Source organism: Scardinius erythrophthalmus, assembly GCF_964197995.2.
Source record: "Scardinius erythrophthalmus genome assembly, chromosome: 1".
Classification (NCBI taxonomy): domain Eukaryota; kingdom Metazoa; phylum Chordata; class Actinopteri; order Cypriniformes; family Leuciscidae; genus Scardinius; species Scardinius erythrophthalmus.
In genome coordinates this window covers 24957813-24982382 of record NC_138221.1, presented here as the reverse complement: position 1 = coordinate 24982382, position 24570 = coordinate 24957813, and the positions used below count along the sequence as shown (strand labels likewise).

The 24570-nt window shown below is 42.4% G+C and overlaps 1 protein-coding gene across 1 annotated transcript; it reads right to left on the bottom strand.

Moving 5' to 3' along the window:
• Window positions 1-4051: 4051 nt before the first annotated feature.
• On the bottom strand, window positions 4052-23689 carry LOC308697200 (interferon-induced very large GTPase 1-like). The gene is made up of 4 exons (XM_081376343.1): window positions 23645-23689; window positions 22385-22999; window positions 20748-20824; window positions 4052-8969 (listed from the first exon to the last, which is right to left on the bottom strand). Exons 1-4 carry the CDS (start codon window positions 23664-23666, stop codon window positions 4173-4175), a joined length of 5511 nt encoding a protein of 1836 aa, XP_081232469.1. The 5' UTR covers window positions 23667-23689; the 3' UTR covers window positions 4052-4172.
• Window positions 23690-24570: the final 881 nt, after the last annotated feature.

Sequence of the window (24570 nt, the reverse complement as noted above, 5' to 3'; positions counted from 1 at the left end):
TATTGTTAAAAGCACTATGTAAATAAGGTTACTTGACTTGAAGGGACATACACATACACGACAAGACTCAACAGGACAAGACAACAAGAAACAAAAACAGGCAAAAGCTATATGACTAGAAAAACTAAATAAAGAAACATTTAGTGCAGACGTTTTCATCTGCAGCATTACTTAGGGCTTGTTTAAACCTGGTATTAAAGGGATAATTCACCCAGAAATGAAAATTAGCTCATGATTTCCCCACCCTGAAGCTATCCTAGGTGTATATGACATTCTTTTTTTCAGACGAATACACACAGGGTTATATTAAGAAATGCCCTTCCTCTTCCAAGCGTGATAATGGTAGTGAATGCCTGTTTCTGTTTTGAAGTCCATTGAAGCGCATCTATTCATGATTAAAATGCTCGACATGGCTCTGCGTGGGTTAATAAAGGTCTTCTGAAGTGAAGCGGTATGAAAAAATATCCATATTTAAAACTTTAGCGACTAAAATAACTAATAAATAACAGCCAACAAAATTTAAATTCTATTTTGCTAGTATGCTTCCCATAATGTTTACGCATTAGGTCAGTAGGCGGAGAGCAGGTGGTGTTTTGTGGCTGTTTGAATGCGTTTTCGACTACCTCTGGAAGTGGTTGAAAGTGGACAATCTCAAAACATTTTAGACCCCGTTTACACCCGTATTTAGTCATCCACTTGTTATCTGATCGGCCAAAACACACCTTAATTCCAGGTGTAAACAGAGCCTTTAGCCCTATTCGCACGGGATTAGTATTATCTGGGGACCTCGTGTGATTTAAAAATGACCCCCCCACGTCTGAATTTCATGTGGCGCATTCGCACGGGATAACCGAATCCTGTGATTTTACTCGAATTTACTGCCTTATCTCCCGGATATGATGTCAATAGGCTATTGGAAATGACTTGTCGTTATTATAGGTCTAGCTGTATGATATATCATAAACAGAAGAATGTTCCTCACCGCATGCTGCTATGCAGTGGCGTAACTTTAAAAAGTGGGTGGGACGGGGGACGGGGGGATTTATGAATGCTAAATCATAAATCGATGTAGGCCTATGTACAATAACATTACGATGTCCAGCAATTGATTTAAATAGTGCATTGGGTTTAATTTGTCGTTTAATGAGAATTTTCACGTGAATAAATACATAAATCCGTTAGATAAAATGTATATTAAAATGGTCTAGTGGTAGAACTTTTGCCAAGCGTGTCAGAGATTCTGGGTTCTAATCCACACTCGTATAGGTTTTTTTTCTTTTTCGTTTTCATACGTTTGTATGCATTTTGTTTTGTAATTTCACCAGAACGAAAAGAGAGTCTCCACAACGGATTGAAGCGCACGTCCGAGTGAAGACTGTGCGCGAGCCACAAGAGAATACAGTATCCGCGCCACTGATCGCAGCGGCAACGAGCACTTTGATCACTTGATTTCAAAAACAACACATTTCAGCGCTAGATCGCCTCTTACAAACAAACTAAATGAATGCTCTGCTAGTTAACTGGAGATGTTTTATTTATTTGTATTGGTACATTCGTGCCGTGAGATGTTTAAAAAATGGTGGGGACATGTCCCACCCGCAAATTACGCCTATGTATGTCATTCATCTCCATCTAATCATGGTTTTCAGCTTTCTCTTTCCTGATAATTGTATAGTTGTATCGTATCATGGTGTATAGCGATATGACCCAGCACCCAAAATACTATCATAACACTCCAACACAGCCTCCATTCTTCACGAAAGATGGATAAAAAAGCGCACAGGAAACAAAAACCTTGAAAAAATTATATACACCCTGTTAAATCACAGAGATGCCGATTCGCACGGGACTAATATTATCACAGGACCTCGGTGTTCGCTGAAATATGGTAGGTCATTTGCGGGGGAATTTTTACTTTACAAATTACAGACATGGCCGATTCGCACGGGATTAAGATCACAGACAACCTCCGCAATTATTACAAATTACTAGAGGTCGCCAGGTAATACTAATCCCGTGCGAATTGGGCTTTTTGACACAAACAGACATCAGTGTATGAATCTCAACAATGGTGACAATCAGTAAAAAGCTTCATGCTTCTTATTATTTGCTTTTGCTGTTTTGTTGTGACTTTAGCAGCTTGTTTTATTTCAGAGTTGATCTGTTTATCTGAATATGTTTTTGATTATCATGATTGTTGAGATTCATACACTGATTCTTGATGTCTGTGTGTGTGTGTCTTAAGTAATACTGTACATTTTTTTGTTTGCACTAAATGTTTTTAAAATCCCTCATATTATTTGATTTCACAACACTGGTGGATCTCATACTGTAGAATCACATGGCTACTATTATGAATAATACAAAATTAATAACACAATACCTGTATAATCAAAGAATTAGACTCCAAATAAGATCAGTGAATCAGAGAAAAACAACCAGAGAAAAACTAAAGTTTAAAGTCAAGGGTCAAGAACCCAACTAAAACAAACTGATCGCCATGACGGTGAAACTATTATTTTCAATTAAACTGTAAATGACAGATATAAAGTCAAACCGCTTAGTAATAAGTGAAGCTGGTAAGGCTGTTTGTGGAGTTGTTTAATCTTCCTCTGCTGAGATCTTCAGAGATTTAATGTCTTCTTTTTTCTTCAGTTGATTTCATCTAAGGCTATGGCTGGAAGTCCATTGTGGTTCTTGTGTTTCTGCTTCTTTTTCTTTTTTTTTTCTGTTCCTTATGTTTTTCTTTCCTTCAGTGATTATGCTTGTTAACAGCAGGTGTTCATTACTAATGCTCAATCATCACTTAATTATCTCATTAACGTCAAGACTGCTTCAGTGTTATTTTAACAGTATAGTGTTGCACACAATGAACAATGAGCCGTGTTATTATAACCCTGGGGATTTTGCTGTATGCTATTTCATAAGTCTCATTCTGACATGTTTCATTTATGTATAACTGACAAATATGGATCGCATTCAGTTTTATTCATTTGTCTATGTTAAAACATACAACCAACATACAAAACACCCATCCAAAACATCCAACTGGATAGAAATGTTATATGCAATTTAAATTCTTAAATCTTATATTTAGACATAAATGTTTTTGTGTGTGTGTGTTGTGTGTGTGTATGTAGATTGTTTAGCAATACAAATACATAGAGGTAATCACTCAAAACCAATTAATATGGTCAAGCAACCTTCATCAGGCCACTTCGGATGGACTCACCCCTTTCTTTTTATCCAAAGGTTTTCTTTATTGTGTCTTTTATATAATCAAACACATGTACACAAGAAAAGCTGTAGAAATGTATAACCCCATTTCCAAAGGTTGCAACTTTTATAAAATGCAATAAATTCAGGAATCTGTGATTTTCTTTTTTTTTATTCCCTTGAACCTATATTTCACTAAAAAGTACAAAGAAAAGATTTCTAATGTTTTCACTAACCAACTTTTTTTTTCTTGTAAATATAAACAACTTCTGATGCTGCGACAACACTCCCAAAAAATTGTGACAGAGGCAAACGTGGAAAGATTAAACTGTTTTAAAATTAGCAGGTTAATTGGTAATAGATGAGGGTATTGTAATGAAATGTAATGGATTTTTGCTTGTCATGTAATGTTAAGTTTATTTACTTGTTAAGTATAGGATTAATGATAAAACAAAATCTGGATACTTGTTTTAACTTTAACTCAATTAGTTTTGTTAGTGACATGTCAAAAAAATATCCTATTAATTATAAAAAAAACAGTGTGCACTGAAAACATGAAACATAATTTCTAATGTTATTTGATACTTCAAATGTAAATCAGTGCATAAGTTTCTCACAGTTTATTACAAAAAAAATAAAAAAAAATAGTTTTCCTAATTGAAAATGTTTTCAAACTGCTACAGAAGACTGCTACTTTCCTCATAAATGAAAGCCTTTTGTTCCAACAACTATTGTCATAAAGAAGATATCAGTTCACTGTGTGGAACACATACTGTCTTTTGAAACAGCACTTTATTTAAATATGTAAACTCTTCTCTCTGATGTACAATATTCTGCGAACTGAGGATCAAATGTTTCAAACTGTGTTCTATAAATCAAAGACCTAAGACTTGTTTAACTAAATTAAAAGTTTTCATTTAGCAGACTCTTTTATCCAGCGACTTGCAAATGAGGAACTAAATGTATTTATCCAAACTTTCTAGAGCTTCCTGTTTTGAGTATTTTTTCCATTCATCTGGTATCTTACCCTGTCCATCAAATGTTTTACTGTAGTGTTTTTCCAGATCTTTCTGGAATCTGCACACAAACCACTTCCAGTAGGGCAGTTCAGAGAGATCAGGAGTGATGCTCCACTTTGCATAATCTTCTCCTGCTGTTCTGTAATCTTTCCAGAGAACTTTTTGTGATTCATTGGGATAAAAATATAGATTGCTGTTTGCTACTGCTGATGTGCAGATATGGGCAGACAGGTGTTCTGTATTAGAGTAATATATTCCGCTTAGTCCAATAACACGATGAAATGAAACACTGTGATCTCCATCATGGTTTTCTATGGTATTGGTGCAGATGGCTCTACAGAACAGACACTGAACCCAACAGCACTGACATAAGTGATCAAACAGTATCTCATCTGGTCTGAATCTATAGTCCAGATTTTCTGGAAAAGTATTTTTGTTGAATCTACTGCTGATGTCTGACACTATAGAAAGAAGTTCTTGTCTTATCACATCTTCTAGGAGGATGAAATCATCAACATCATCATGTTTGACTCCGCTGAGGTCTTTTTCAGAGAAGATCAGCACATCTGAGAGCTGCTGTGTGAATCTCTTCAACCACAAACCAACATCTCCACTGTTCACTTGAACATGTTCAGTAGATTCACATGCTGCTTCCATGATCTTCTGCTGCAGGAGTTTAATGTTCTCCTTCATCTTGCGTAAAACACTGACACTAAACTTATCAGTGATGTACCAACTGACTTCATCTCTGATGAAATCCTTGAAGTGATGACTGGGATTATCAATGTAGTTCATGTATTTTTTAAAACCCTCCTCTTCTGCCAGTGTTTTCAGGATGTGTTTCTCCAGATTTGATCTGTTTCCATTCAGTGATTCACAGTTTGATCTCATTTCACCAGCCAGATCTCTGGCAGTCTTCTTGTAGACACTCTGCTCAATGGGCACTTTAAGTTTCTGACAGATGATCTCTCCAAAAATGGCAGCTGATGTTGCTCCATGACAGTATTTCTGGAAAATACTATAGTACTCTGCTCTCTTCCTCTCTAAATAGAGAACAGGATCATTGGCTTCCTTGAACAGTCTTTGTTGGTCAGAGATCATCTTGTTTGCTCTCTTACAGATAGATAAAACTAAAATCATGAAGAAATCATTCTTGAACTTATAATTCACTGGTCCTTCCTGATGTTCTGCTACTCTCCTCTTGATGTAACCTGTGAGCTTTTGAATGCAGCTGATGTTGTAGCCCATCTTTGAAATGTTAAATGACTGAATCATTCTTTTTGTTTTCTGTTCAACATCTGTGACTAATGACTTGATTTCAGCTTCATTCTCTGGAGACAGAGTTTGAGTAGATCCAGATGTTCCTGTAACTGTTTGGCAAGCATCCTTTACAGCATCTTGCATCTCTTTTTTTGTAGACCTTTTGAAAATAACATACTCTGAAAAGCTCAACACATTGAAAATATTGTATTCACTATCATCGTTTCTGTGGTCTACAGGGAGACATCCCTGATGGATGTCATTGAGGAGCCTTTTAACATCTTTCAGAATGTCAATGTCTTTGATTGCAGGAGTGTCTGTGATGATCTTCTTTACATACTGTTTCCAAAACACATCAAATTCTTTCTTCAGTGTTTCTTCATCATTTGCTTTGTCTTTGAGTTTTAAGGCAAGTGTTTTGCTCTTTTCATAGAGAGTGTTTTCATGATGTGTCTTCAGAGCATCAATCTTTTTCTTTAGGTCTCGCTGTTGAAGAATCTCATTTAATTTCCTCTTTGTTTCTCTCACAATGGTTTCCTGAACATCTTTGATTTTTATTTCAAATGATGTTTTCCAGTGAATCAGTATATCTTTATCTTTGTCTGTGTCAAAGAATTCTGTTATTGATTTCTCCACTTCTTCACTTGTCTCCTTCAGTTCTCTTTGAAGAATAGTTTCCTCAACCTCATGAATTGCTTCATTTTCTATTTTGTTGTGTATTTTGTTCTCAGTTTCCATCATGGCACTGCGAAGACTCCAGGACCACTTGCTGTATTCGGTCTCCAGTTTCCTGTAGGCTGAAATCTCCAGAGAATTTCTGAAACTGAAGACGAATTGCTCCTTCAGTAAAGCCTCCCAGAGATCTTTAATACGATCTTTTAAATGTGTCAGCATTATTTGATCTGATTTTGCTGCATGAGACACAATAGTTTCCTTTAGTTCTTGAATATTCTCACAGTAGTTTGGGTTTGGTGGTGCCATCGGTGGGTTTCCCTCCCAAAGATGAGCAAAATACTTTACATCATTCCGTGCATCAAATCTAATGACATCACTGAAATATTCTGCATCATAGACTTCCTCTTCAGCAGCAAGTTTTGTCATCTCATCCAGTGTCTCCTGCAGTCGTCTCCTTCCCTCCTTATTTTTCTCTCCAGCTGTGACGTCTGAGACGTTCTGATGCACAAACACACAGCTGGGATTCAGTCTGACCTTCTTCATCCTCATAAGGACCTGAATAACAATCTGAAGAATGTCCTGCATCTCAGATGGGTTTTCTCCAAAGATGTTGATCAAGGTCAGGTTTGCAAGACCAACAACAAATGTTGCCAATTCATTGTCATGATGTCTTGTTGATCTTCCAGCCAGTTCTAGAGCATTTAGACCCTCAGTATCAACAACCAGAATATAGTCAAAGTTCATCTGTGTTTTCATCTCGTCTGACAATCTGACCAGCTGCATGAAAGCTCCTCTGGTGCACCTGCCAGCACTGACGGCAAACTGGAGTCCAAACATGGCATTCAGCATGGTGGATTTCCCAGAGCTCTGAAGCCCTAAAACTGACAGCACAAAGACTCTGGTCTGGTCTCCCAGTTTCTGAATGAGTTCATCTAGAACAGCAGAGATCCAGATCACAGGAACATGAGCAGCATCTCCATCCATCAGCTCCATTGGAAATCCAGAGATCATCATCATTGCTGCAAGACTTGGGAGAGAAGAGAATTTAATCTGCAGGTCTTTCTTGTTCTTCACAGATGAACATGATTCATAGATCTGACCGATCTCCCTCATGATGTGCTGCAAACCAAAGGCTGCGACTTGAAGTTCCTCAGATATTCTCTCAAGTTCTGCTTGTTCAGTTGTCAGTTCCTTGGATTTATCATAATTCTCTTTCAGTCTTACAACTGTTGACCACTTTTCATCATATTTTTTATGTATGGCAGAAAGGTCAGCAGAGATATATTCATCCAGGTGTATTTCAAGCAATTTCAGAAAAAATATGTTTTTATTTGCAGAATCTGAGTCAGTTTCATTTATAAAGTATTTCATAAACTCACTGATGTCAGATTCATGCTGCTTTTCACGTATTTCTTTCATTTCTGTGTGTTTTCTACTGATGTCCATTTCTGTCTCATTTGCTCGAGGTCGATGTAGTTCTTTGTTCTTCTGACACCACTGATGCCACAGTTTCCCCTGATGAGGCAGAAATGATTCTTTTATTTCTGTCAGATCTTTCTTCTCCAGTAAACTCATCATCTGCTGTGCTGCTTCTCTTCCTCTCCTGCAGTCATCATCATCTTCCTCATCTACTCTGATGTCTGAGTGTTTGGACAAATCTTCAAGTCTGAAAGAGGAAGATGATTCTGAGAGACAATCATTGATAGCTCTTCTGAGTTCTTCAGATACTTCTGACTGATTTCTGTCTTTCAGACCAATTTTGAATTTCCCTTTCTTCATCTCATTTACTGCAGATTCATCTTCTGTAAAAAGAAAAATTAGTGGCTTTTGGTCCTTGTACAGGTTTTGGATTATTGCTGTACTTTTGTCATGCCTGTCGAGTCGTGGTAGAATAACAACATTGGCTGAGGCCATTTTAGTGAGGATCTGCATCTGTTTCTCATGGTCTCCTGCATCACCGTGTAGATTACAGAACGCAACACAGTCAGTGAATTTATCCGTGTTTTTCCCAGAGGGGCAGAACCAGGCGATCTCCACCACTCCATCCATCAGGACTCTGGTTTTGCTGCTACCTGGGCAGTTCCTGTGGAAGAACGTGTTGTGTTTCTCATTGATAAGACTGTTCATCAGCTGAGACTTGGATGAAGACACAGAGCCAAACCTGAAGAAAGACACCATTGGAGTTTGTGCCTTGTAGACCGGATGGGTTTGACTGATAATCTCATTGTTTGTGTTTCTCATCTTCCAGCTCTTGTTGATTTGTTTGAATGTCCAGAGAGGAAACTCAATCTGTTGTGTGTCTGGATCAGGAACAAGCAGAGGCAGAGCGTACTGACACTGGGACAGTTTAGTGACCACCAGCTGCTTCAGGAAACCATCAGCACAATGAAACACAGCCATCTGAACATCCATCGGGTGAATTTGCTCAGATACACTTGTTCCTTTCTTGGATGAAGTTACATCTTTAAAAACATCATCAAAAATATCACCCTCATTTTCAGAGTTGTTGTCTCTTTGTTGTGTTTGATCCTGTTCTTTACCCTTATTAATATTTATGTATCTCGCTCTGTAGTCCATCATCAGGAGTTTTTGAAGGAAAGTCTGAATCAGCTCCTCTTCAGCACAAGATTCATGTGATTGTAATGAATGTGCTGTTAACTGAAGAACATCTGCAGTTCTCAGTTTATTGTGTTGTCTGCCTTCAAGATGCAGTCTGTGAAATAGATTCATTTGTTTAGTATCATCCTGTTGGAGGCATTGATCTGGTCTGACTGTTGTTTCCATGTCTTTGTTTTTTCCCTGTTAGATAAATAAACAACATCTATGTTGATTAGTGGTTTTAAAGAACTGAACAATACAATCATTCTAATCTAACAATTCTTAGATTTTGTGAGAATGTTGAATTTTGTACAAAAGAAATCAATCTAGCAAAACCCAATGTCAGTTCAATTGTTTTGTACTCTTACAGTTCCCTTTCAGTCGCTCTCGTTCGACGTAACGTCGACGTGACGACGTAATTGGGATCACTTCAGAGAGCCCTATCAACTTCGAGTATCTACAGAACAGGCAATGCGTCATGCGCCCCCGCCCCGCCGCGCGGGTATAAACAGGAAGCGGGCGCACGCACACATTGTCTTTCACTTCGGAGCCGAGCTTTTGCTTTCACTTCCGAACTCTACAGGAAAAGACTGCCTTTGAAAACGAGAAGAGGACTCTCCTTGTGTTGGTGTGACGGTGCGATCAGCGGTGGCCGCGAGCATTGCAGCTCACAACTGCTGTTTTCACAGCACTATTGTTCTGTGTTTGTGTGTGTGTGTGTCGGTTCGGTGGGCATTTCCCCGTGTGTTCATTCACACCGCGGCTACCCCTGGGTGCCTCAGCACTGAGAGAGTTATTTTTCTATTTTTTTTGTTTTCACTAAAAGAGCAACACAAGCGTGACCCTGCGTCTTTTTCAAGATGTCATTCCGCTTGTGCGTTTCTGGATGCCGTCGTTCCCTGGCGCCAGCAGATGGCCACAGTAGTTGCCTCTCGTGTTTGGGCATTCAACACGCTGAGGCAGCTTTTGTGGATAGTTCGTGTTCCCATTGCGGGAATATGACTATCTCAGCGCTAAGATCGAGACTCGCTTACCTCAAGGGAGGTGCAGTCCCCTCGCCTATGCCCCGATCTAGTGTTTATTCTGCCCCGCAGAATAGACCTACTTCGGCGCATGACTAGGGTGATCTGAGGATTACCGTGAGGGCTTCCCCGTCGAGTCAATCTCCGCGGGCCCCTCACGCCTCACAAGCGCTGTTGCCATTGGGGCCCCTTAGTGAACGTCTTAGTCCTTCTCCGGAACGACCAACCGCTATGCTTTCCCGGGCCGCCGAGAAGATTGGGCTTGCGTGGAACCCTCCACCACGTCCCGAACCTTCTCGGTTGGACGATTGGTTTCTCGGGGCGGGCCGTGCTGGTTCTCAGTGCGCCGCCCCGGTACCTTTCTTTCCGGAGGTGCATGAGGAGCTTACTAGGACGTGGAAGGCACCGTATAGTGCCCGAAGCCGTTCTAGTGGCTCCTCCCCCCTCGCCACCCTCGACGGCGGGGCAGCTAAGGGGTATGTGGATATCCCCCCAGCGGAGCGGGCCGTCGCGATACAACTGTGTCCGGCATTCGCTTCCTCTTGGCGGGGTAATCCACGCCTCCCGTCCAGGGCCGGTAAGTTCTCGTCCGGTCTAACGGCGAGGGCTTGCAAGGCCTGTGGACAGGCTGCTTCCGCCCTCCATGCCATGGCGTTCTTGCAGGTCCACCAGGCCCAGGCGCTCATGGACATGAACGAGGGTGGTTCTGACCCAGAGCTCCTTCGGGAGCTCCGTGTGGCAACCAACCTCGCCCTACGGGCGACGAAGGAAACCGCACGTTCAGTCGGTCAGGCGATGTCCACCTTGGTGGTCCAGGAGCGCCACCTTTGGCTCAACCTGGCGGATATGAGGGACACCGATAAATATCGGTTCCTGGATGCCCCTCTTTCCCAGGTTGGGTTGTTCGGCGACGCGGTCGAGAGCTTTGCCCAGCAGTTCTCGGCCGCACAGAAGCAGACGGAGGCCATCCGACACATCCTGCCCCGGCGGACCGCTGCTGCTCCCACCCGTCCGCCGGCCGCAGACCCTCCGTCTACTCGTCGCCGAGGTCGGCCTTCTGCGGCGTCCTCCGCTCCCGCTAAGCCCCAGCAGCAGCAACCATCCAGGCCTCAGCGCGGAGCAAGCCGTAGGAAGCCGACCCCGCCCGTCCAGGCCGCTGCCAAACCAGGAGGCAAGCGACGGTGCAAACGACTCTGAGACGGGCGGCCCAGAGGTGGATCAAGTTTCTCTTCAGGAGATGGCGAAGGTGCCACTCCTTCCCCCGGTGGAGGGCTGGGCGGAGAATCTTTTGTTTCCTTTTCTTTTTGTTCGGTACCCACATTTTCAAAGAAAGAGCAATTTCTGAAACCTTTGGGCCCCAAGAGGGCGCGCTTGGCAGTCGACGACGCTGCCATGCCTTGTCACTCCCGAGCCCCTCTTTCATCGCCAGTACGCAGCAGTGGCTGTGTCCTGGACGCACTGATGCCTCCGCACACTCACTCTGCCCTTCGACGGAAGCAGGTATGTGTTGCACCACTCACTCAGACCCCACTTCGGGCCGCTGTGCCGTCCGAGTCATGTCCCTGCATTCCGCCGCGCTGCCCCACCCCGAGTACGTCTGTGGTGCCCTTGGTCCCGCTTGCTCGGTCTCTGGGAGCCTGGTTAACGCTTCCCAGCCCGTCTCGCTAGCTCATCCATACCATCAGACTCGGCTATGCGATTCAGTTCGCCCGGCGCCCCCCTGCTTTCAAGGGCATCCTATTCACCCGTGTTCTGGCGGACAATGCCCCCTGGCTCAGGGCAGAGATCGCAGTCCTACTGGCGAAGGACGCGATCGAGCCGGTCCCTCCAGCCGATATGAAGACCGGCTTCTACAGCCCGTACTTCATTGAACCCAAGAAAGGTGGTGGGGAAAGGGAAGAAAAGGGAAAGCTGCGCGTCCTGAACCGGTCCCTTTACAGGCTACCGTTCAAGATGCTTACGCAGAACCGCATTTTCAAATGCATCCGTCCCCAAGATTGGTTTGCAGCGATCGACCTGAAGGACGCGTACTCTCATGTCTCGATTCTCCCTCGACACAGACCGTTTCTCCGCTTTGCGTTCGAGGGACGGGCATATCAGTACAAAGTCTTACCCTTCGGGCTGGCCCTGTCGCCCCGCGTCTTCACGAAAGTCGCGGAGGCGGCCATTGCTCCCATGTGCGAGCGTGGTGTTTGCATCCTCAACTACCTCGACGACTGGCTTATTCTGGCCCAGTCGAGAGAGCAGTTGTGCGAACACAGGGACATGGTGCTCAGTCACCTCAGCCACCTAGGGTTTCGGGTCAACTGTGAAAAGAGCAAACTCACCCCCGGGCAGAGGATCTCTTTTCTCGGTATGGAGTTGGACTCGATCAGCATGACAGCGCGCCTCACCGAGGCCCGTGTCCAGTCAGTGTTGAACTGCATGAGCACGCTCAAACGCAGAACAGCGGCACCACTGAAACTGTTTCAGAGGCTCCTGGGGCATATGGCATCTGCAGCCGCGGTTACGCCGCTCGGATTGCTTCATGATCGAGTCCCGAGATGGGCGTGGCAGAGCGGCTCGTGCTGGGTCCAAGTGACTCCGCACTGTCGCCAAACTCTCAGCTTGTGGAGGAGGCAGACCCAGCCCTGGCTTTTCTCTGTCCCGTTCGCGCTCTGCGTCTGTACGTGGACAGAACGCAAAGCCTCAGGACCTCAGATCAGCTCTTTGTCTGTTACGGAGGCCAGCAGAAAGGGAAGGCTGTCTCCAAGCAGAGGATGGCCCACTGGATAGTGGATGCCATCGCCTTGGCTTACGAAGCCCAAGGCGTGCCTTGCCCGCCTGGGTTGAAAGCCCACTCCACTAGGAGTGTCGCTTCTTCCTGGGCGCTGGCACACAGCGCCTCGCTGACAGACATCTGTAGAGCTGCGGGCTGGGCGACACCTAACACGTTCGCTAGGTTTTATAGCTTACGTGTTGAGCCGGTTTCTTCCTGTGTGCTCGCTTCTACTAGCCGGTAACACCGAAGTTCCCGCTCTAGTGTCGGCTTGCTGCGCCACTCCCTTCCTAGGAAAGGATACGTGCGCTTTTTACTCCAGTCGAGTTCCCCATTGGCGAACCTTGTGAGTTCCTCCGCACCCCTTCGGCAGTCGGACGTTGCGGAGCGTCCGACGCCAGGCCTAGCGTTCGTATGCTTGTGTAACTTGTGCTAGGCTGGGTTCCATATGTGCGATCCCTGCGGCGATCCCATATGTGTATTCTTCCACGACCAGCTCCCTGCGGTGAGCCCGTGTCTTCCCTCGGCAGAGTCTGCTCTGCCGTCACTGTCCGGTGTGTCTCCCCCTTCGGTTGGAGCCACCCCAGTGACATTCCATATGTCGCACTGCCCCGTCGGCCAGTCCATATGTGTATTCTTTACATGTCACCTCCCTTCGGGCAGGATGTGGCTCCGCAGCGTTCTTTCCCCTGGAAAGGTACGCTTTCCCAGTATTATCCAAGAGTTCCACTGTGTGGGGTATAATGGAACAGCAGTTGAACTCCCTCTACGCAGGTCTTCCGCCCCAGCAGTTGGGGGTCTGAGAGTCTTGCGTAGGGCGCTGGATGTGGCAGCAACCGTGGCGTTTTCCATGGGATCCCAATTACGTCGTCACGTCAACGTTACGTCGAACGTGAGCAACTGAAAGGCAACGTCTCGGTTACTGATGTAACCTTCGTTCCCTGAAGGAGGGAACGGGAGACGTAACGTCCCGTCGCCACCGTTGCTGACCATTGCTGCATGGCCGTCACAAATCTCGGCTCCTCAGCGAAAAACAATGTGTGCGTGCGCCCACCTTCTGTTTATACCCGCGCGGCGGGGCGGGGGCGCGTGACGCGTTCACGCACGCCAACATTCATTGGCTTGTTCTGTAGATACTCGAAGTTGATAGGGCTCTCTGAAGTGATCCCAATTACGTCGTCAAGTCGACGTTACATCTCCCGTTCCCTCCTTCAGGGAACGAGGGTTACATCAGTAACCGAGACGTTTTTCTTATTTGCTTACACATTAGAATCCATTTATTTTAACCAAACATCAAAAACCATAATGTCATTTAGTGAAATAAAACAGTCAAACTATAAACACTATTCCTATGTTTCAGTTTCACAAGTCGCAATTGTGATAAATCGTTTTCTCAAAATTCCTTAAGCACATTTTAGTCAGGTTTTTCAGAGTAAGCTCTGAACATTTTGAACATTGCAACATTTTTACTACAGTGTTTCTACTGTACGTCCAGTATAGCAAGTATTATGATACAAATTTCTCGTTTATTAAGATAATCATTTGTAGAAAAATGTGGCTTATTTTGAAGAAATCAAAACAAGTGTTTGAACAAGTACAACATTACATTTCAAAATTTCGCTTCGCTTCTAAATTTGTTTTTCTAAATTTAATGAAACATGTTAAAAGCACAATTCTAAAGCAAACTACTTTTAAAAACAAACAGTTCCCAAAACCAAGAGTTGCTTCTATTTAGGCAAATGCAAAGTGTAAAATCTAAAATAAATCTAATCTATAACAAATAAAGTATTTGGGGTTCCCTTTCTATCGGTCATTTTCGACTTTATTTCGAAATACCAACACCTCTGATATATTGGAAATTGCTGCCACTGGAATTGGTTTGTGGAATTTGCATGCCAAGCCATGCCCCCAGACATACAGGTATGTAAGGCGAGCCTGCTGCACTACACACTGTTGTTGTTTTTCTTCTGTGCCTAAGCCAGTGCCTCTTGTCTATGCGAAGCAACTTCCATTTACCTAGACAAAGAAGTGCTTGCTGAATTTAATGTTCCCTCTTTTTTATCCCTGTCAAAAAAGAAAGCCGCAGCATTCTCTATCAGTTGTAGGTGCAAAAGAGAGGACTGATTAATTCCAGCATATAGAGCATTACAATAGTCCAGTCTTGTTGAGATGAATGCATGGATAACAGTCTCCAAATCAGAAAAAAAACTTTTTTGGGCTTACAAAGTCCCCTAAGCTGCAGAACACTGGCTGATTTGACTGAGCTGATTTGTTTGTCAAATTTTAACTCAGGATCAAGGGTAACTTTCAGATTTTTTACTTTATCACAAATGTTATATTGAAGGGGGCCCAGGGTATGACTTAAATTATTTAAAAGCTGTGAAAGGCCAAACAGCATAACTTTAGTCTCTTTCTGATTTAGTTGAAGGAAATTGTTGTCCATTCAAGTCTAAGGCTGCATCCCAATTCTCTGTCTTACCCCTTCCCCTACCCCTACCCCTTCGTCTTACCTCTAGCCCTTGTCCCTCGAAACCGAGTGGTAAGCGCTAGGGTTGAAAACATACCCTTATGAAGTGAGACGCCACTTGGTTACATCATCATACATCATACTCCGGCGTCCCTGTGTGATACTGGACAGTATATTGTAACAAGTGGAAATAAGTATGGCCCCTTTAAGAGCTGCGCACTCTCTGTTGAACGGGCTGTAATGGTATTGTGCCATGCGACTCGAACAACCCCATGTATGTGGGTCATTTCTGTGTTGATGCTCATTATTCTTGCTTTGTTTTATTAGCCGCGTTTCCACTGTCGGGCCAGGGCCGGGCCAGGGCTTTAAACGGGCCGTGCCGGGCTAATGGCCTCGGGCCAATAGCACCGGGCATGCGTTTCCACTGTCGGGCCAGAAGCTCCACAGTGCTTCACTAAAACACGCCCGTAACACGCCTCCCTGGGACAACGTCACACTAACCCATCATTTCACCAACAAATGGAAGTTTTATCAGAAAACTAATCAGAAATCACTGGAAACAGCGTTGAAAACAAACACAATAAAAGCGGCCGTTTGCTAGCTTTTTTTGTTTGTTTGTTTAGCAGCTACTTGAATATTTAAAACCCAAGCATCGATGTTTTACGACAGGTTAACAATAAAAAGTGATACATTGATCATAATGAATTAATTTATGTAAAAATTGCACATTAGTCACTCAGAAATAAATTACCGTTAGGTCTATTTCACAAAAGAAAGAGGACACACTTACTTTTCAGTCGCGTCTGTTTCTTTAGCCTATCTGGTAACTTAGTTACAGGACATATTTACATCACATTTAGAAAAAAATATAATTTCTACAAATATGATACGCCATACGACCTGAGGAGCTTTAGCACTCTCTCGACTCCCATACAGATATTTTCAGTCAGAGAAACAGAGGAAGTTGGAAGTGTTTACTATGGTAACGGCTAGCGCGCATAGTCTTTTGCATCACAAACAGAAGGCATTCAAACATGAACGTGATTTAAATTGTTTTATTTTTAAGTCTTTAATGCTGACAGAATCATCCGGCGCTGCCGTCTCCCAACGGTAAACTCCTCCTCTGTTGGTAACCACTCCTCTAGCCCGAGCTGGCCCGCTCTGGCCGTTGGCCCCGAGTAAGCCCCGATCAAGCCCCGGAAGTGACAGTGGAAACGCGACTGGCCCTGGCACGCACTAGCACGGCCCGGCCCTGGCCCGACAGTGGAAACGCGGCTATTGAGTGACGCTGTGGAAGGCAAGGTGGAGCGTGTGGCAGACAGTTGCATGAGTTTGATTTGTCAATAAATTGCGAGTGAATCGCCTCCATGAGTCTGTCTGGCCTAATACTTCAGCTGCGAGCTATCCTTATTTTGTTTCCCTCCTAACACAACGCGTTAAAATATGTAAAGCACGTATCTTTTTCCTGGACATGTCGCCTGGATTTCGGGATAACCTAAAATGTCCGGGATTCGGCTTTTGCTTTCTGCCGTCGCTATTCATTATGCACAGAGTTCAATCGGACTGAATTCATTCAAATCGGTGAATCTGAGTGTAGTGTTTAACGTACATGAACTCTAAACAAGTGAAACAAGTGATCGGTTTATGTGCATTTTGCATTGCTTAAATTCCTGTGTTTTCGTATCAGTCGGGATCCGTTTGAAGCTGAATATATGACCTGCAAAGCTGGCACATACGTGTCAGTGTCAAATAATGAAACGTTACACATAATGAATGGCGACTGTAGAAAACAAAAGCCGAATCCCGGACATTAGTCAGAGAAATGCGGGACTGATTGTGCAAACCAGCAATGTATCATTAGCATAGCCTAGCGTAGCAGACCGGCGATTTTTAAAAAAGTTTAAAAACGTTTCAGTTAACAACATGGTTGCAAATATATATGTACATGACTGTGTAGAGCACAAAACACGACTGTCATAATTTTTCAATCAATCATTTAAGCCGAAAATGAGACTTTCTTGATGGTATGCCCGCCTTTGTTGCCGGTTGCGCAGTGCATTCTGGGTACCCCTTGGTTTCAAGTAAGCTCGCGAAAATTCTTGGTTTTAAGGGGTATTTACCCCTTCCCCTTAGCCCTACCCCTTGATCAAAATGAGAATTGGGATAGCCCTTACTCTCACATGAACGTGCAAAACTAAGGGGAAGGGGGAAGGGGAAGGGGTAAGACAGAGAATTGGGATTCAGCCTTAGTGTCCTCTAAACAAGCTAGCAAATAGGACACTGAATCAGTATCTGATTTTAGAGTAAAATAAAGCTGAGTATCATCGGCGTAAATATGATATGAAACTTTATGGGACTCAGAAGAGGGAGTAAATAGAGAGAAAATAAGGTTGAACCTAGAAGGGAGCCCTGGGGAACCCCGTGAGTGACGGGAACTGAGCTTGATGAAAATTCTCCAATTTCCACCGAAAAAGTCCTATTTGTGCAACTCTGTGCAATGTAAGAACACTCCTGTCCTTTGAGCGGAGATTACTGTCGTTCTGGCGAAGGACACATTAGAGTCTGTCTCTTTGGCCTAGATGAAGAAAGGGTTTTACAGCCCTTCATTGTACCCAAGAAAGGAGGTTGGGTGAGCGTAATCTTAGATCTGCAAATTTTGAACTGTACCCTGTACAATCTTCTGTTCAAAGTGCTTATGCAGATGTGTTCAACATCAAGATTGGTTCATGGTGATAAACCTGAAGGACGCATACTATCATGTCTCGATCCTTCCAAGACCACTGACTGGCATAGACCATTCCTACAGTTTGCTTTTGAAGGTTGTGTAAATCAGCATCTTCAATCACGCAGCTGATGCACTCTCGTGACAAGTTACGCTCTGTGGAGAGTGGAGACTCCATTTCCAGGTTGTCCAGCTGATATGGAGTCAATTCAGAGAAGCATAGGTAGACCTGTTTACTTCCCAGGAATCCTCCCACTGTCCACTGGGATATTCCCTGATGGAGGGCCCCCTTGGCACACAGTTGTCCATGGGGCCTCAGCAAGTATGTGTTTTCCACTGTGAGCCTGATTGCGCAGACTCTGTGCAAAGTCAGGGATGAAGAAGAACAAGTCCTGATGCCTAAGTCCTAAGACGTGGTTCTCTGAGCTCACAGTAATGGTGTCGGCCACTTCCTGCTGAATTCCCCTGTGGAAGGACCTTTTTTCTCAGTGGCAGTGCACAATCTGGCACCTGTGCCCAGACCTCTGGAATCTTCACGTCTGGTCCCTGGATGGAACGAGGTGGACTTCAGAGGACTATCATCAATTCAGCTGTTAGGCTGAAGATTGATGATTGACTTCAGGCTCTTGGCTTCAATGCCTCTTGCAGTCAGTCGAGCTTAGCGCCCTTTCTATAAAGAGAGCCCTCTTTGGTTACGCTCACCTCTGTCAAGAGGTTGGGGGACCTACAAGCCTTATCCTTTGGTGATTAGTGCCTGTATTTCTGGCCATATTTCTTGAGACCCTGGCCTGGATATGTGTCCAAAGTTCCCACTACTCCCTTTCAGGGACCAAGTGGTGAACTTGCAAGCAATCCCTTCTGATGAGGTAGACCCAGCCCTGCCTCTGTTGTGTCCAGTGTGTGGTCTGCGCATATATCTGGACTGGACGCAGAGCTTCATATAATCTGAGCAGCTCTTTGTCTGCTTCAAAGATCAGCAGAAGGGGAAGGCTGTTTCCAAACAAAGAATAGCGCACTGGATTGTGGATGCCATTCTCCAAGCTTACCAGGTCCAGAATGTACTGTGCCCACTGGGAGTGAGGGCTCACTCCATCAGTGGTATAGCAGCCATGTCGGCTCTAGCAAACGGTGCTTCATTAGCAAATATATGTGGATCTGGAAGCTGTGCTATGCCCAATACTTTTGCCAGATTTTATAATCTACACATGGAAACAGTTTTGTCTTGAGTCTAAAGTAATAACGGGTAAAATTCAGACAAACTGTTTGGGTGTAGTGCTTGTCATTAGTGCCTTTCCCCTCTCTGAGGTGACAATGTGCACATTTTTGGTCTAATTAGAGTTTCCATTGAATGGTGAACCCTGGGCCACCCTTCTCCATCACTTAAGCACTTTTGTGGTAGATTTTGTTTGACAGAGGAACTCACTACATGCGCATTTCTTGTGGTATTCCCCTCTTCAGATAAGCCCTTAATCTGACTAGTGCTCCGTATATGTAGTGGTTCCCTAACAGTGACCCATACAATGTATTCTTCCACTGTTCAGTTTCCCTTTTGGTGAACCCAATGTCTTCCCCTGGAAGCTCCATCACCAGTCATTGTGAGGCCGGTAGTCTCGCCCGCGTTAGGTCGAGCCCGCCACAGGGACTCTTCCCTATGTAGTACTACCCTCTGGTGAGTCCATATAATGTGTTTTCCACATGCTAACCTACCCCTTTGGGTACCTGAGTTTGTTGGTAGGTCGTGAGTTAGCGTAGATGCACTTGCTGTTGGCACACTGAGGCAGTTCAAGTTATTTTAGTATAGGGACATCTAGTGTCAGTATTTCAACACAACATCGAAAGTGACTGACAGAAAGTGAACGTCTCATTTACTGACGTAATCCTCGTTCCCTGATGGAGGGAACGGAGATGTAGTGTCCTGCCTGCCACAACTTGAACTGCCTCTGAGGGGTTGAGACACTAGGTGTTTCTCAATGTCAAGGATACTTCCTTGGCAGGACTGGTCCTTCCAAGTCACTTCCTTCAAAGGCAAGACGAGGCTCCTCTTTAGCATTCTACTGTCTATGGTTTTTCAACGGCTCTGGAACAGGCTAGCAAGTGCACGTCAGTGCGTCATTACGTCAGTGAAAATGAAAAACAGAGCGTTGCTATGGACGCAGTTCTGTTCACTCGGGCAATATAATCGTTTTTAAATCAATAAACTCCTTTTTAATCATATTGATTCTTTGACTGTCAAGTGTGTTTATAAACAGTGCGGGTCAATTTGACTCATAACATAATGGATGTAATTATTTTTTTAAACAAATGTTTGGTAACGTAAATATACTTATATTTGAAAGCATATTGCGCCGTTAACGATCCGACTCCCTTAACGTCCGAAATTTTGAATTTTTTGAACAAGATAGCAAAGCTGTGCGCATAGGATTGTGGGTGATTTGAGAGCGTGAAGAGCGCGAAGGCTACACATATGCATCCTTTCCTGTATATGGGATATTTTTCGAACGGAGGACTCAGTCCTTGGTTGAAATTCCGAGGATCCTCGACATTGGAACAGTCCTTCGACGGATGTCGATGACGTAGCATCCTCGAAATTCTGGCTTCCGAGGATCCTTCCTTGACATTGAGAAACGGCTACTGTCTTGTCTCCTCAGAACAAACCTAAAGTGTGTAGTGCAGCCGGGCCGCCTTATATACCAGGATGTCTAGGGGCATTGGCCTTTTCTGAATACATCAGAGATGTTTGGGGCTCTCAAGAGTGACCACTAGTGTCTGTGTTTCCACACAACATCTCCGTTCCCTTTCTCAGGGAACGATGGTTATGCCAGTAACCGAGACATTGATACATCAACAATGATACAGTACCAATTTGGTTTATACCATTGTTTCTTATGATTTCTTTTTTTTTTTTTTTTTTTTTGTTATTTAGACATGAGAAGCATTTTGATTACCTTGAAAACTTCAAAAGGGTAAATATTTTTTTTATCAATGTAGCCAATATTTAATGTGCACTCACGCCATGTTTTTCTCCAGTCTCTGATGTTGTAGTGTTTTCCTTTCTTTCTTTATTGATTGTGGGTTCTGAACAACCTGCTTTAAGGAAGCAGAAATAAAAACACATTTTTAAAGAAAGACTTTTTACAGCTTAGAAAATTATTGTTGTACAAATTAATGTTATGTTGCAGTTGCACAGCTGTTGTCTGTTTAAATTAATGTACAGTTCTGGCAAATTATAAAGTTAATACAAGTATCTCATAAAATTCTGAGATAATTATGTCCTTAAGACTAAAGCAGAATATCTCAAAGAAAATAATGTCTTATTATTATTATTATTACTTCAAATTAATGTAATTAATTATTTATTTATTTTGAAAAAAGGAGCACCAGCTAAGGCTTCTTCAGTAGTCATGGCAACCAAATGATATTCTAATATCACTGCTACCTATATGACCAATATTAGGTCTGTCTCTCAAACCTGACAGTCTTATATAAATGTTGTTTGTTGAAAGAATTCAAAGCAAACGTTTAATTATTTAAAACAGACATAGGTAGTGTCTAATCTAGATAGACTGAATCTGACTGACCAGTGCTGCGTTTCCCAAAAGCATCGTAAGCCTAAGTTGATTGTAAAAACGATCGTACGACTGATCTTAATATTATGGTCTGTTTCCCAAAAGCATCGTAGCTTAAGTTGCACTTGAAAATCTTCGTAGAACTACGAGTGCTCTGGAGTAATCGTACATCCCCAAGTGCATCGTAAGAAGACAGATTTATGAGGACACCTGCAGGACAACCGGCAGATTACACCTTTAACTTTATTCAAATGCAATGTGATTATAATATAAGGTTTTGATTGTACTTTATTGTACACTTTATTACTCTTTTTTTGTTGTTGGTTAAATTAATGTATCAAATAAAAAGGTCAGAAAACAAAACAAAAAAAATAGATTTATAATTGTAATAATCTATAATAATTTTAATAATTATAATAATCTAATAATTTTAATCAAATTAAATGAATGAACAAAAAAATAAAATAAAAGAAATCCTTTAAATCTGTTAAAAATTACATCTTTGTTTCTCTCTATCTCCTCTAAAAGGACATTAATTTCATCTTTTTGAAAGGTATCCTTTTTTTTCAGCCATTTTGTCAGTGTTTATATAGACTTGTCTTGAATCCACAACAGATGACAATTATTAGGTTAAACGTTCAGAATACGATTCCATATAAGGTTATATTTCAGAACTTCGCGAATGGACAGCGACTCTTAAGTAGCACGTAGAGCGCGTTCTCGTGCGTTCATGTTAAGTGCATTTTTGGGAAACACTCGTGGAATTGCTGCGAGCGTTCGTAACCTTGCACGTAGAAAGCGCTCTTAAGAGCTAAGATACATCGTTATCGGGAAACCCGGCCCAGCCTAATTATATTAATTAATTTTAAAACCTAAATCTAGACTAAATTTAAAATATAATATTGAGCTGGTGTATCAGATGTAGGTCTATTTGTACTAGTATATTTGATTCTGTAATTGCATGGTTATATAATTTTGAATCAAAGTAATAATCAAAGAATAAACAAAAAATAGAGTCAGGGGTAAACACATCAGAATAAACAACATGTGAAACATCAGGAAACCAAATCTGTGTTCTTACCACTTTGAGATTCACTGTTTTTCAGGCCTTCTCTCTGTTTTAGCATTGTGTTATACATCTCTCCTGTGTAACACTGCTGATTATTCTCATTAAACAGAAGCTCAATCTTGTTCATCAGGTCTCCCATCTCTGATTGGTTGTTCATCATCTTGTTGCAGGAGTGAAATCTGCCTCCACATTTCTCCAGCAGTTGCTCCAGAACAGGGTCTTTCTTCAGATAATCTTTTATTGTGTCACACTCTTCTTCTCTCTCGTTGGTGAAGAGAATGATCACAAACTGAAAAACCTTGTCTCCAAACACTTTCTGAAGCCATTCAAGACCCATCTTATCAGTATCTGTTAACTGACCCAGTTGTACAACAAAGATGAAGACATGGATTTCATGTTCATTCACTAGTTGATCGATGAGATGATCCACAGAGTCAGTCTCATGTAAGTCAATCATGTTGATCAAGGAGATGTGATATTCTGATATCTCCTTTTGTAAAGGAACAATCCTGGGTGTTTCTACAGTTTTAAATGGCTTGTCTTCTCCAAGCAGAATGTTTTCAGGTTCAAACTGGACAGATGCAGAGTTTCCAAACAGTACAACTGTCAGAGTCGACTCCTTTAGACCTAAATAAACAACAACAAAAAAAAATCCAGAATTTAATCCACACAGTGCACCACAATAAATGATCTGATCAGTGTTGCAAAGTGTCATATAAATTCAGTATTAGTTTTATATCACACTTTTTTGTTGCAATGAAATAATTAAATGGTCTTACTGTCAGTGCGATCCAAATCTGGACTACTGACAACTGCAAAAATTGTTTTTTTTTTATTGTTTATATATATATATATATATATATATATATATATATATATATATATATATATATATATATATATATATATATATATATATATATATACTTTTTTATACAATGTACAGCATAGCCTTTATTAATTTGTTTTTATAGTCTTCAGTTGTGAGAACATTGCAATACACAGAAAGAACACAAAGAACTTAACAGATTTATCAGTGAAGTGATACAAATCTATTTAAGTTGAATAATTAACGGTAACTATAAAGTACATAAAACTACATTTATATCACACCCTTTTTTGCTGTCGAGTCATTCAATTGTCTTACTGTCTTATCTAAATCTGGACTGCTGTCCACTGCAAAACAAACACTACACACACATCATGTAATGAAAAGAGGAGTACAAGCTATTTAAATCAATAAACAGTTCATCATTTCATATTGATACTTACACTTGGGGGGGTTTATTTCCATGCTGAGTCTTCTTTGAGAAGTCTGAACAACTGCTGCAGAGCAAAAAGCAATTACATTCTTGTTTAAATGTCCCATCTTTATTTATTTTTTTTTTTTTTTTAAGAAATCACAAGTTTAAGAAATATTACTGAAAAATGTGACCAGAAAGGAAAAATGTTAAGTTCTCTATGGTTAGAAATGAACTAATTATTGAGCAACACATAAAACACTCTGTGGGTCCCTGAAACTCTAAAACACCCAATTAGTTTGATTATCAAATGCAGCTGTCACTGTCAATAATAACTGCAATTGAATGTGGCCAAGATCACTTTAGATAGATTGATCAAGAAAGTTTCATGCAGACTTTAGCTGCGTCCCAATTCAGGGGCTGCTTCCTTTAAAGGCTGCGTCCTTCGAAGTTTCGGGCCGACGCAGCCTTCTCGGCCATTTCGTCTCCGGCGCCAATGAATTCTGGGGTAGGCAAGGCTGCGAAGGATCCTTCTGATGTATTCTGCATTCACAGGAAAAGAAGGACACATTTGCAGGCGGCATTTTGAAGGAGCCTTCGAAGTACCTTCGAATTGGGACATCCTTCGTTGCACCGCGATAACGCAGTTGGCTATACTTTCCACTTTAAACAAGTCTCGGTGCATCCTACGAAGGCCTCGTCGGCCGCGCACTTCGAAGGATGCAGCTCCTGAATTGGGACACAGATTTTGTGTACTCACATTCGCTTTCCTTGTTGGCCATTGTGCTGTCCACTGATGACATATGTGCCTTTATTTAGTGCTGAAAACACACACTTGGCATTTGAGCTTCATGTGAGCTGTTTCTCTGCTCATTGTCCACCTGGCAATTACATTCATTCAGGGTTGAACTATTGTTTGGTTCTACCAAAAAAATAAATAAATAAGTTAAACATTTG

Coding starts and splice junctions, on each gene's coding strand:
- LOC308697200 (XM_081376343.1), bottom strand. CDS start 23,666: ATGGAAATAAACCCCCCCAAGT. Junction 23,000..23,644: donor GGAAATAAACCCCCCCAAGT/GTAAGTATCAAT, acceptor TTGTTTATTTAG/GTCTAAAGGAGTCGACTCTG. Junction 20,825..22,384: donor AAACAGTGAATCTCAAAGTG/GTAAGAACACAG, acceptor GCTTCCTTAAAG/CAGGTTGTTCAGAACCCACA.